This window comes from Scyliorhinus torazame, chromosome 29, assembly GCF_047496885.1.
Source record: "Scyliorhinus torazame isolate Kashiwa2021f chromosome 29, sScyTor2.1, whole genome shotgun sequence".
NCBI lineage: Eukaryota > Metazoa > Chordata > Chondrichthyes > Carcharhiniformes > Scyliorhinidae > Scyliorhinus > Scyliorhinus torazame.
The window spans coordinates 28,484,273-28,498,373 of record NC_092735.1 but is presented as its reverse complement, the minus strand read 5'-3'; the positions used below and the strand labels follow the sequence as shown (position 1 = coordinate 28,498,373).

The 14,101-nt window shown below is 52.2% G+C and overlaps 1 protein-coding gene across 3 annotated transcripts in view; it reads left to right on the top strand.

Moving 5' to 3' along the window:
• syt3 (synaptotagmin III) overlaps window positions 1-14,101 on the top strand; it is a 99,924-nt gene that overhangs the window by 51,880 nt on the left and 33,943 nt on the right. For all 3 annotated transcript variants that reach the window (XM_072492285.1, XM_072492282.1, XM_072492283.1), the window contains exons 3-4: window positions 5,684-6,053; window positions 10,625-11,174. In XM_072492285.1, the coding sequence (XP_072348386.1) occupies window positions 5,684-6,053; window positions 10,625-11,174 (920 nt within the window). The remainder of the gene's footprint in view (window positions 1-5,683; window positions 6,054-10,624; window positions 11,175-14,101) is intronic.

The following is a 14,101-nucleotide window of genomic DNA, read 5'->3' as shown; positions in this document are numbered from 1 at the left end:
GAGGCGGTTATGTCCTGGGCGCCGGGTAAATCCGGCACAGACATATTTAACATGCAGACGCATGTCACGCGGTTTGGTTGAATATCGCGAAACGTCTCAAACATCGCGAGGGCCTCCCGCGAGATTCAACGGCCTCGTCGCGTCACCAGGTTGGGTAAATCCCGCCCACAGAATCCCTCCAGCTCAGAAGGAGGCCATTCGGCCCATCGGTCAGGCATAGCAAATAGGAAGGTTAAGGGTAGGGCGAAGGAAAGGAGAGGTTAAACGGCAAAGATGTAACGGTTGCGTTCCTTCCCGCCAACGGGAACCTCCGGGTCCCCGGCAGCGGGACGGGCGCGTCGCCTCCTCCACCGGACAACGCACCGCGCGGGTAGGGGCCGGACGGTCCCGCCCATAAAGCATTGGCCCAGAGCGAGCGTCAATGGCAGAACCATCAGGATCTACCTGAGTTTGTACGGCCTTTCCTCAGATTTAACCCCTCACAGGCCTGTTATCATTCCAGCGAACCTGCTCCTCACTCACCCCCCAGGGTATCCTCCCTGAGGCGCGGTGGGGTGGCCAGAATGCAACCTGATCAGTCGACAGAAGGCCGGGCCAAGGTTCTGTACAACTCAGGCATCACTTTCCCTGGGATCAAGGCCAACATTCCTATTGCCTTTCTGTAGCTTTTACTCACTTGTACATTTTGCCTCCCTCTTTTCCTCTCCCCAGTGCAATGAAAAGTTCTTCAGCTTACAGTATCAAACATTTCTGCATTTGTTTCTCATGAGCTCATGTCACGTCCTTTGGATGTAATGTCCCTGGTTCTCTGTCTTATTGTGGACACTGCTGGCTAGGCCAGCATTTGTTGTCCAGCCCTAATTGCCCTTTTTGAAGGTGGCGCCGAGCTGCCTTCTTGAACCCGCTGCAGTCCAAGCATTGTAGGTACACCTGCTGTGCTGTTAGGGAGAGAGTACCAGGATGTTGCCCCAGCGGCAGCGAAGGAACGGCCGATACTTTTCCAAATCAGGATGATGTGTAGCTTGGAGAGGAATTTGTAGCTGGTGGCGTTCCCCATGCTGGGTGGTTGAGTTTTCAGGTTTGGGAGGTGCTGGCCAAGGAGCCTTGGCGAGTTCCTGCACCGCATCTGGTAGATGGTACACACGGCTGCCACTGTGCGTCGGTGGTGGAGGGAGGGAATGTTTGTGGATGGGGCGCCAATCAATCTGTTTTGTCCTGGATGGTGTCGAGCTTCTTGAGTGTTGTTAGAGCTGCGCTCATCCAGGCAAGTGGAGAGTATTCCATCACACTCCTGACTTGTGCCTTGTAGATGGTGGACAGGCTTTGGGGGGTCAGGAGGGGAGTTACTCGCCGCAGGATTCCCAGCCTCTGACCTGCTCCTGTATCCACAGTATGTATATGATCGAGTTATAATGTTGATCGGTCTCTAACCGGCATAAATCCAACAGAGTCACAGCAGCCAAATCATTTCAGCTGGTTCGAACATACATTAATGGTGATCTGAAATTCTGTTTTAACTCCTAGCCAGCCTCGATCCCCTATCTTTCCTGTGCTCACTGACCTACACTGGTTTGCAATGTCTTGATTTTTGAATCGCTCCGTGGACTCACCTCTCCCTGTCTCGATATTCCTCTCCAGTCTCACAAACCTCCGAGATATCTGCCTGCACTCCTCTGATTCTGGCCTCCTGTGCATCCCCAGTTTTAATTGCCCCACCGGGGAGGCAGTGGGGTAGTGGTATTATCACTGAACTGGCTAACCAGAGACCCGGAGTATCGCTCTGGGGACCCAGGTCCAAATCCCGCCACTGCAGATGGTGAAATTTGAATTCAATAAAAACCTGTATTGAAAATCCAATGACGATCATTGTCGATTGTTAGGTAGATTGGCCATGATAAATTTCCCTTAGTGACCAAAAAGGTTAGGGCGGGTTATTGGGTTACGTGGATAGGGTGGAAGTGAGGGCTTAAGAGGGTTGGTGCAGACTCGATGGGCCGAATGGCCTCCTTCTGCACTGTATGTTCTATGCTCCTTAAAAATATTAGCCATCTGCGCTAATACACTAAGGTACGAGTTAGGAGCAGGAGTAGACCTCTCGGCCCCTCGAGTCTGTTCCAACATTCAATAAGGTCATGGCTGATCTGATTGTGACCTCGACCCCACATTCCTGACGACCCTCCGATAACCTTTCACCCCCCCTTGCTAATCAAGAATCTATCCAGCTCTACCTTGAAAATATTCAAAGAATCTGTTTTCCACCCACCGCCCTTTAAGGGAGAGAGTTCCAGAGACTCACCACCCCCTGAGAGAAAAACAATTCTCCTCATCCCCGTCTTAAATGAGTGACCCCTTATTTTTAAACAGTGAGCCCCCCCACCTCGCCAGTTCTAGACTTCACCTTATGGGCGGGATTCTCCACTCCCGCGCCGAAGTGCCCACGCCGTCGAGGTTCACGACGGTGTGAAACGGCCCCTATCCCGACCGATTCAGGCCCCGACAATGGGCTAGGATCGGGGCCGCGTCATCTACACGCGCCAGGCCTTGTCGCCGCGTAAAAGCGGCGCCGCATAGATGACGCGGCCAGCGCCGCATAACTGGCGTCACCCGCGCATGCGTGGTTGCCGTCCTCTCTGAGTCCGCCCCGCAAGAAGATGGCGGACGGATCTTGCAGGCCGCGGAAGGAAGGAGGTCCTCCTTCAGAGAGGACGGTCCGACGATCGGTGGGCACCGATCGCGGGCCATCCCACATTTGAGGTACCCCCCGGTGCAGGACCCCCCCCCCCCCCGCAGGCCGCCCCCCCCAGCGTTCCCGTGCTGTCCCCGACGGCAGCGACCATGTGTTGACAGCGCCGGGGGGAACCCGCCGTTTTGGCCTGGCCGCTCGGCCCATCCGGGCCTGAGAATAGCGGGGGTGCCGGAGAATCGCCATTTTGGGTGTCTCCGTCGATTCTCCGGCCTGCGGCCCGCGGAACTCGACGGGGCCGTTCCCGCCGCTTGGGAGAATCGTGGGAGGGCGTCGGACGAGCGTCCCAGGAAATTTTGGCGGCCCAGGCGATTCTCCCAACTGGCGCGGGAGTGGAGAATCTCGCCCAGGGTGCCTCAATTTTTCTTTATAACATTCCTGTGAATGATAGATGATTTGTAAATGCACATTTTTCATGCTTTTGATGTTACGCTCATTGGAAAAGGACCAAGGACAATGTTTATATGTTTCGATGATCTGACTGGTGACACAGTGGTTAGCATTACCGCCTCACAGCGCCAGGGTCCCAGGTTCGATTCCCGACTTGGGTCACTGTCTGTGCGGAGTCTGCACGTTCGCCCCGTGTCTGCGTGAGTTTCCTCCGGGTGCTCCGGTTTCCTCCCACAGTCCAAAGATGTGCAGGTTAGGTGGATTGGTGATCCCTTAGTGTCCAGGGATCTGCGGGTTGGTTGAGGGAGGGAGTAGACCTGGGTGGGGTGCTCTTTCAGAGGTTCAGTGCAGACCCGAGGGACTGAATGGCCTCCTTCTGCACCACAGGGATTGTATGGAATTGGAAGTACAATGGAAACTGGTTCAATTTTCACTTCAAAAGGACGCAGGACTTATGAAATGGAAATATTACAGGGTTATGGGGAAAGAGCAAGAGATCGTGTGATAATTTTGGATAAAACTTTCAAAAGGCCAGGATAGGCAAGATGGCCCGAATGGATACTGTTGTTTGAAAATAGGCTGGATTCTAATAATAATAATCTTCATTGTCACAAGTAGGCTTACATTAACACTGCAATGAAGTTACTGTGGAAAGCCCCTAGTTGCCACACTCCGGCGCCTGTTCGGGTACAGAGAGGGAGAATTCAGAATGTCCAATTCACCGAACAGCACGTCTTTCGGGACTTGTGGGAGGAAACCGGAGCCCCCGGAGGAAACCCACGCAGACACGAGGAGACTTCGCACAGTCAGTGACCCAAGCCGGGAATCGAACCCGGGACCCTGGCGCTGTGAAGCAACAGTGCTAACCACTGTGCTACCCTGCCGCCCCATCTCTGTCTCCGCCGCCAGTAGCAGAGATCCCGATGCGGCGGGAAATCCAGCCTCGTCAAAAAACGTGACCGTCTCTGCGTCTGCGGTGCCCCGCTGGCGGCAGTATCGGGGTTCGCGTCCTGCACCAGCGTCCTGAGCACCGGATTCCCCAAGCCCGCGTCATTCTCCTGTCCTCTGGGCCGGGATTGACGTGGGCGAGGATTGGTGCGGGTATTCGCACGGTGGGCCAAGGGGGTAACTCTTTAAAGGAGTTGCCCCTAAAATCCATCAGAGGGGTCCTTCCCCCCCAACATTGCAAATCCTGCCCCCCCTCCAATTGACCCCCCCACCAGGGGCTCCCATTACAGAGACCCCACCAGAAATCCCTCTATTTCAGAGCCCCCCCCACCAGAGATCCCCACATACACAGACAAGAACCCTCCAATTACACAGACCGCCATCTGAGACCCCCCATTATAGAGACCACCATCAGAGATCGACCCCCCCCATTACAGAGACCCCTATCTGGAAGCTAGAACGCGGTCCAGACAGAAACAGTGAAAATAAAAAATCACTGCTTTACAACTCACTTGTGCCCTACACCTGCTGGCACAGACAGAGGAAGCAGCACCTGTAAATTCCTAAAAAGTGAAAACGATATCAGTTGGGTTCCAACCCCCTCAGATCTTTGATCTGCAAGGCTTTCATTCACATCAGTGTGACATTGGTTTTACTAGGCTGCGATTGACAGCTTGCACACAGCCAGCTCTCTGGATTGTTTACTTTCATTTCCCTTCATGCTTGAATGGATCTCAAGTACCCAGCTGTGATAGAAACAATAATGATTATAATGATCTAGCAATGATTGGCAGCTCTTGGACCACATCAAAGGCAGTTAAGTGCTCTCACTTCCTCTTTTTCTCTGCAGAAAGCACGTAACTCTTATGGGGAGTCTCTCAAGGGTGCTGTCTCTGTTGGGGGTCTGGCTTATGGGGTTCTTGGTGGGTGACAGTGGGGGAATCGGTTCACCCTTGTACTGTGAGGGGGGCATGACCCAGCAAATTCCGTGTTGCGAGGATGCAGATTAGAGTTGTGGAAGGGATGGGGGACCAGCCGGCGAACCTCGCTATCGGGCCGCCCACCCAAAATGGCAGCCCAATAGCAGGACTCGCGAGGGAATCCCCACTATACACGTACTTGTGTGGCAAGGGATACTAAATCGCCTCTGTATTCCTGTTCCCAGCGCGACGATTCATCTCCGGCGGGAGAACATAGTCTCCCAAACGGCCAATACCTCTGCAGTCACAAAGTTTCTGCACTCATGCTTACAGCTCAGCTTCTAGTAACTTCTATGGTGTTGCTTTTCTTTCCTCGGAGTCCACACCCAGACTTAACTAATCAAACACAATGAGCGTATGTCAGTTACCAGATTCCCATAATCAAACACAGAACAGTTGTACACTACAGCCTCCTTCTATCATTCTATTATCTTTCTTTTGTACTTATATTTGGTTATTCTGTAGACATTAGATGTGATTATTAAAATTGCTGATTGTTTCAGTATTGATTGACTTGTTCAATGTAGTTTAGTTCTTTGAGTAAGTGACGGTGTCCTTCAAATGTTTAATTTTTGTTGTTAATTGTCTCCTTCCCCCCCACCCTGCTGTCTCTCACCCCCAGATATATCGGTCAGCCTGCTCTCCGTGATCGTAACGTTCTGCGGCATCGTCCTCCTGGGCGTCTCGCTCTTCGTCTCGTGGAAGCTCTGCTGGATCCCATGGCGGGACAAAGGCTTGAACCCCCAGCGCAAGGACTCGCACCACCTGCACCACCACTCGCACTTCACCGACCTGGCTGTCGAGCGGGTCGAGTGTGGGCCGGAGATGCCCGAGCGCTCGTACCTCGACCTGGAGTCCTACCCAGAGTCCAGCATCAAACTGAGCCAGACCTCGCCCGATATCCCGGTGGACACCAACTCTGGGAGTAAGGAGAACATCATCCCGAATGCGCACTCCCACCAACAGGTCTCCGCCCCACCACCAGCAACAAGGTGGGAAATGTGACGTCTCGCTGTTTGGGGTATTATGGGGGGGGGGGGGGGGGGTGAAAGGGTCTTTAGTGTTATTTTCCCCATCTCCATTCTGCTTATTTAAGGCTTAGCCAACTTAAGGTGGTTGAAATTGTGTTGGGGTCATGGGGGCATCATGGTAGGGTAGCACGGTAGCACAGTGGTTAGCACTGTTGCTTCACAACTCCAGGGTTCCGGGTTCCAGTCCCAGCTTGCGTCACTGTGCGGAGTCTGCACCTTCTCCCCGTGTCTGCCTGGGTTTCCTCCGGGTGCTCCGGTTTCCTCCCACAGTCCAAAGATGTGCAGGTTAGGTGGATTGGCCACGCTAAATTGCCCCTTAGTGTCCAAAAAGGTTAGGTGGGGTTACCGGGTTACGGGGATAGGGTGGGTGTGTGGGCTTCGGTAGGGTGCTATTTCCAAGGGCCGGTGCAGACTCGATGGGCCGAATGGCTTCCTTTTGCACTGTAAATTCTATGGTAAACGTCGCTGGATCAGTCATCCAGAGGCCTTGGGTTAATGTAATGCTCTGGTGGGACACAGGTTCAAATCCCCCCACCCCCACCCCTAACACAGAAGCTGGTGGAATTTTAATTCAACGAATAAATCCTGGATATAAAATTAATCTCAGCGATTGGCGGCCTTCATCAATGGTTGTGAAAATTCCACCTGGTTCACTAATGCCCCTTTAGATCCCAATGATCTCCAGAAATCTCGGAAAATGATCATTCCTCCAGGTGTGAGCTGGCAAGCTATTCAACCTTGTGGGGCAGTGCACCATCCATCTGATCTCGAAGGTTCACTAAATTGGCCATTGGATTGAGGGGAGAAATGTCCTCCGATAAGGGGTTGAGCAAATTGGGCTTGTATTCTCTGGTGTTTAGGAGAGTGAGGAACGATATCAGTGAAATCTACACACGAAACTCTGAAGGGGGTTCAGACAGGGTCGACACTGAGGCATTGTTCCTACTGCCCAGGAATCTTGAACACGGGGGCGGGGTGGGAGTGGGGACAGTCACAGGGTAAGGCGTCGATCATTTAGGACTGAGATGAGGAGATATTACTTCTCGCAAAGGGATGTGAATCGTTGGAATTCGCTGCCCCAGAGGATTGTGGGTGCTCCATCGTTGAGCACATTTAAAGCTGTGGAATAGACAGATTTGCAGTCCCCAGGGAGAGTAGGGGGGGAAACGTAGTTGGATCCCAAGGTCAGCCATGATCACATTCAATGGGGTTTGATGGACCGAATGGTCTACTTCTGCGCTGTATGGATTCTCTGAATCCGTTATCTTTGTTTTGTACTTATATCTTGTTATTCTGCACAAATAATTATACATGATTATTGAAATTTGCTCTTCAACATGGACAGAGACCCATCTTTAAGAATTTCCAAATCAAGTTGATAAACTTCTGTTTGCCTGATTCGAGAAACTCTTCCCACTTAACTGAGCTCAGACAGCTCTGCGGGGCGGGCGGAGGGGCCGGGGGGACACCCCCCCCGCCCCCCCCCCCCCCCGGGTTGATTGCACGTCAGGTGGATAGGAGTGGGGAGAATCTCCACCACATTTCAATCTCAGTACAGAAGGAGGCTATTCAGTCTATCGTGCGAATGTTAGCTCTTTGAAAGATCTACCCAGTTAGTTCCAATTTCCTGCTCTTTCCCCATAGCCCTGTGAACCCCTCCTCTCCAATCCTCTTTTGAAAGTTGTGACTCAATCTGCCTCTGCATTCCAGATCAGGATAGCTCGCTTTGTGAACAGAACTGTCTCTTTGTCTCCCCTTTGGTTTTCACGCTCGGCCTATCGAGTCTGAACCGGCCCTCTGAAATAGCCCCCCAACCAGCCTCCCACCCTATCCTTGCAACCCTACTTAATCGCACATCCCTGGACACTAAAGGGCAATTTATCCCGGCCAATCCACCTAACCTGCATGTGTTTGGACTGCGGGAGGAAACCGGAGCGCCCGGAGGAAACCCACGCAGACACGGGGAGAACGTGCAGACTCCGCACAGACAGTCACCCAAGGGAGGAACTGAACCCAGGTCCCTGGTGCTGTGAGGCAGCAGTGCAAACCACTGTGCCACTGTGCTGCCCAAAGGAACGAACACAGGAACATAGGAACAGGAGCAGGCCATTCAGCCCCTCGAGCCTGTCCCGCCATTCAATGAGATCATGGCTGATCTGTGACCTAACTCCATAGACCTGCCTTTGGGCCCATATCCCTTAATATCTTTGCTTAACAAATATATACCAATCTCAGATTTAACATTAATAACTCTTCCAGCTTCAACTGCTGTTTGTGGGAGAGAGTTCCAAATCGCGACCACCCTTTGAGTGAAGAAGTTCTTCCCAACATCTCTCCTGAACGGACCGGCCCTAATTTTTAGACTATGTCCCCTAGTTTTAGAATCTCCAACCACAGAGGGTAGTGGGTGCCTGGAACTCGCTGCCGGAAGAGGTGGTGGAAGCAGGGACGATAGTGACATTTTAGGGACATCTTGACAAATACATGAATAGGATGGGAATAGAGGGATACGGACCCAGGAAGTGTAGAAGATTGTAGTTTAGTCGGGCAGCATGGTCGGCACGGGCTTGGAGGGCCGAAGGGCCTGTTCCTGTGCTGTACATTTCTTTGTTCTTTGTTCTTTGTTCAGTGGAAATAGTTTATCTTTATCTACCCTGTATTTCCCTGTTAATATCTTGAATACTTCATCAGATCCCCCCTAACCTTCTAAATTCTAGCGAAAACAAGTCTAATTTGTGCAATCTCTCCTCGTAACTTAACCCCCCGTAGTCCAGGTAACAGTTTAGTAAACCTACGTTGCACTCACTCCGAGGTCAAAATATCCTTCCTAAGGTGTGATGCCCAGGACTGTTCACAATGACTCCAAGTAGGGTCTAACCAGGGTTTTGTCTAGCTGCAACCCCCTTGGTTTTTTGCCCTGGGCGGTGTAGTGGTGTTGTCACTGGACCAATAATCGACAGGCCGAGGGCGTTGCCCTGGGGACCTGGGTTCAAATCCCGCCAAGCCAGATGGCGAGATTTGAATTTGACTAAAAATCTGACTGGAAACCAAGGTAATTAAAAACCCATCTGGTTCACCGATGACATCCTCACCCAGCCTGGCCTACTCAAGATCCACAGCAATGTGGTTGACTCCCTTCAATGCCCCCTCAAGGGCAATTAGGGATGGGCAATAAATGCCGGCTGGCCCAGGCAGCCACATCCACCTCCCTCAAAAGAATAAGGGAAAAAGATAGGGGAGCAAGGCTTCGTCTCTATGACAACCCTGACCACCTCACGGTCAAGGGGCTAAATTATACCCGATTCGGGTTAAGCGGGACGAAGAGGGGGGGGAGGGTTGGGGTCGTGAACACAGCCCGGCAGATGGAGGAGTGTGATTCAGCTGCCTCCTCTCCTCTCCAGGGCTGTGATTGGACAGCGGCAGATCACCCACCGTCCTTAAGCATGGAATCAGCCGGTTTAGAGGAAAAATATCTCCCCCGGTCTGACTCCTGGCAAGTGTGACCTCAGGATCCTTGTATGGGACCAGAAACCAATGGGAAGCCCCTGGTGAAGATGTTCAGGGCACGAATGCCGCTCCACTGTCCCAGTGACTGAGGACTAACTCTAAATTTCGGGCTGATGTCCACTGGGTTATCCAGTGAATCATTGAATCCTTACAGTGCAGAAGGAGGCCATTCGGCCCATTGTGACTTGCCCGAACCTCCGAAAGAGCACCTTACCCAGGCCCACTCCCTCGCCTTAGCCCCATAACCCGACCTAACCTGCACACCCCTGGACACTATGGGGCAATTGATCGTGGCAATTCACCTAACCTTTAGACTGTGGGAGGAAACCAGAGCACCCGGAGGAAACCCACACAGGCACGGGGGGAACATGCAGACTCCGCACAGTCACCCGAGGTCGGTATCGAACCCGGTCCCTGCCGCTGTGAGGCATCAGTGCTAACCACTGTGCCACCGTTCCGCGGCTGAAGGCCCTCCCGCCGCCCTATCCAGGTTGTGAGGGCCCATAGACTCCACCTGCCGTATACAACTTCCTTCCTACTTCCCCCACCCCTCCCTGTCCCCATCCCCACAATCCAATCCCTCTCCTCCCCCCGACAACCATCACCATTGGTTGCGGCCAAGGTCGGAATGCGAACCAGCCTGGGATTCTTGCCACGAGGAAGAGTGGGGTGATACCCAAATCCACCCTGTTTTCTTAAATTCAACTGAGGGATTTGTCCATCACTGGCCGGGCCCAGAATTTGTTGCCTCTCCCTAATTGCCCCTGAGAAGATGGTGGTGAGCCGCCATCTTGAACCTCTGCAGCCTGTCTGGCGTAGGTGCACCTGCAGTGCTGTTAGGGAGGGAGTTCAGCCATTTTGACCCCATGACAATGAGGGAACGGTGGTATAGTTCCAACTCGGCAGCAACGCCCCGCGGCTGCCTTCCTTCCTTGCTCTGGGAGTAGAGACTCACATTGTAGTTCGCCACCCAGGGCGGAGCAAAATGCTGGGGAAGACCCGTTAACGTCTCTGTTGCCTTCCAGGTTCAACTCACTCCCCAGGCCAATCCCACAGCAGCTCTCCAGTCCGGACTTTGGGAGCCAGAGCGATGAGAAGGTGGAGCAGGTGACCAGCATTGGCCAGATCAAGCCAGAACTGTACAAGCAGAGGTCCATCGACGCCGAGGCCAAGAAGCACCAGAAAGTGAACTGTGGAAGAATAAACTTCCTGCTGAGGTACACGTACGCCACAGAGCAGCTGGTGGTGAAAATCCTGAAGGCCCTCGACCTGCCGGCGAAAGATGCCAACGGGTTCTCCGACCCCTACGTGAAGATCTACCTGCTGCCTGACCGCAAGAAAAAGTTCCAAACCAAGGTTCACCGCAAGACTCTGAACCCGGTGTTCAATGAGACCTTTCAGTTCAATGTGCCCTTCAACGAGCTCCAGAACCGCAAGCTCCACTTCAGCATTTATGACTTTGATCGCTTCTCCCGCCATGACCTCATCGGACAGGTGGTGCTGGACAACCTGCTGGAGATCTCCGACCTCTCCGAGGGCACGCCCATGTGGCGCGACATCTTGGAAGCGACATCGGTAAGTTGCGTTGTTTTTTTTCTCCCCCCCCCCGCCCAGGCTGGGCGAGTCTGTATGTATGAAATGAGGGCAGAGAAAACGCTGGAAAATCTCAGCAGGTCTGGCAGCGTCTGCGGGGAGAGAAAAGAGCTAACGTTTTGAGTCTGATGACTCTTTGTCAAAGCTAAAGACAGAGAAAGTGGGGAATATTTATACTGTAATCATCTTCAGATGATCAGCTCTACCCCACCTCGACCCATTTGTTTTCATCCCATTTCATTTCAACTGTCTCTTACCATTTCTTTCTTTCTTGTCTTTCTTAATATATATTTAACACCCCCCACCATTCTTATCCACCTTGCCTTACCCTTCTGCCCTTTGCATCCCCCTTCCCCTCCCCCCACATCTACTTCTGTCACAGTTTACCCTCTGATGTTAGTTTCTCTGCTGTTTGGCCTCTCACATCTTTTGGATAGGTACATGGATTACGGTAAAATGATATAGTGTAGATTTATTTGTTCTTAAGGGCAGCACGGTAGCATTGTGGATAGCACAATTGCTTCACAGCTCCATGGTCCCAGGTTCGGTTCCGGCTTGGGTCATTGTCTGTGCGGAGTCTGCACGTCCTCCCCGTGTCTGCGTGGGTTTCCTCCGGGTGCTCCGGTTTCCTCCCACAGTCCAAAGATGTGCGGGTTAGGTGAATTGGCCAATGATAAATTGCCCTTAATGTCCAAATTGCCCTTGGTGTTGGGTGGAGGTGTTGAGTTTGGGTAGGGTGCTCTTTCCAAGAGCCGGTGCAGACTCAAAGGGCCGAATGGCCTCCTTCTGCACTGTAAATTCAATGATAATCTATGATTAATCTAGGACAAAGGTTCGGCAGAACATCGTGGGCCGAAGGGCCTGTTCTGTGCTGTATTTTCTATGTTCTATGTTTTTTTGTTCTCTCTGGGGACTGCCATTCGCACTCTTTCCCCTTGGTTTCTGTGGCTAGTCGCACCCTGTTCCCTGGGTTTCTGTGGCTGTGACTCATCTTTCATTCTCACTCCACAGTGTAAATATTCCCCACTTTCTCTGTCTGTTAGCTTTGACAAAGAGTCATCGGACTCGAAACGTTAGCTCTTTTCTCTCCCTCCAGATGCTGCCAGACCTGCTGAGATTTTCCAGCATTTTCTCTTTCGTTTCAGATTCCAGCATCCGCAGTCATTTGCTTTTATGAAATGGGGGTCTTCCCTCCCCCACCGACCCAACCCCCAGCATGTGTCAGGAGGTCTTTAGGATTATGAAAGGTTTCGATCGGGCAACGGTACAGAAGGTGCTCTCATTTATGGGGGGAACAAAACTCGAGTCCATAAATATATGGCCAGTCACCAATAAATCCAATGGGAATTTGGGAAAGTCTTCTGCCCAGACGATAGTAACAATGTGTGAGTAATGCTGCAGGGAGTAATTGAGGCGTGTATTATAGCTGGCATAAAGGGGAAGCTAAGTTTTAAAAAAACGAGAAAGGAATAGAAGGATACACTGACTGGGTGAGGTGAGTGAGGTAGGGTGGGAGGAGATTTGTCTGGAGTATAAACAATAGCAGGAACTTGAGTGTGCTGACAATAAGGTCATAAGAAAAACAATGGCAGTAGATCTTATGAGAGTCCTCGACCTCAACTGGGCAGACGTTGGCATAATGGTAGTGTCACTGGACTAGCAATCCAGAGGTTAATGCATCTGGGGCCACGGGTTCAAATCCCACCTCAGCAGCTACTGGAATTTAAATTCAATTAATAAATTTGGTATATACAAAGCTAGTCTTAGTAATGTTGACCATGAAACGACCATCGATTGTTGTGCAAAATGCTTCCTTTAGGGAAGGAAATCTGCCATCCTCGTCCGGTCTGACCAACAACACTCAAGACACTCAACACCATCCAGGACAAAGCAATCCCTTTTGATTGGCACCCCATCCCCAAACATTCACTCCCGCCACCACCAACACCGACGCACAGTGGCAGCCGTGTGTACCATCTACAAGATGCACTGCAGCAACTCACCAAGGTTCCTTCGATGGCATCTTCCAAACCCACGACCTCCACTCATTAGAAGGACAAGGGCAGCAGCTACTTGGGAACATGACCATCTGGAAGTTCCCCTCCAAGTCACTCACCATCCTGACTTGGAAATATATCGCCGTTCCCTCACTGTCATTGGGTCAAAATCCTGGAACTCCCTCCCTAACAGCACAGTGGGTGTACCTACACCACGTGGACTGCAGTGGGTTCAAGAAGGCGGCTCACCCCCACCTTCTCAAGGGCAAATAATAATAATCTAATAATAATAATAATAATCTTTATTGGTGTCACAAGTAGGCTTACATTAACACTGAAATGAAGTTACTGCGAAAATCAACCTCGTCGCCACACTCCGGCGCCTGTTCGGGAACACAGAGGGAGAATTCAGAATGTCCAATCCACCTAACCTGCACGTCTTTCGGGACTTGTGGGAGGAAACCGGAGCACCCGGAGGAAACCCACGCAGACACGGGGAGAACGTGCAGACTCCGCACAGACAGTGACCCGAGCCGGGAATCGAACCTGGGACCCTGGCGCTGTGAAGCAACAGTGCTAGCCACTGTGCTACCCCCCCCCCCCCACCCCCTAGCCATGATTGAATTTTTTTTAAATGTTGACTCCAGACCCACAGAATCACAGAGTTGTTACAGCGCAGAAGAAGGGCCATTTGGCCCATCGTGGCTGTACCAGCCCCCCAAACGAGCAGCGTGACTTAGTGCCGCCCCCCCCTGCCTTCTCCCCCGAACGTGGTTGGCCTCTTGACCGCCCGTCTGCAATGGCCGAGCAGGCCGCTCGGGTCGACGGCAATTAGGGATGGGCAGCAAATGCCGGCCTTGCCCAGTGATGCCCACACACCCCCGCGAATGGATGTAGGAGACCAGGGAGTAT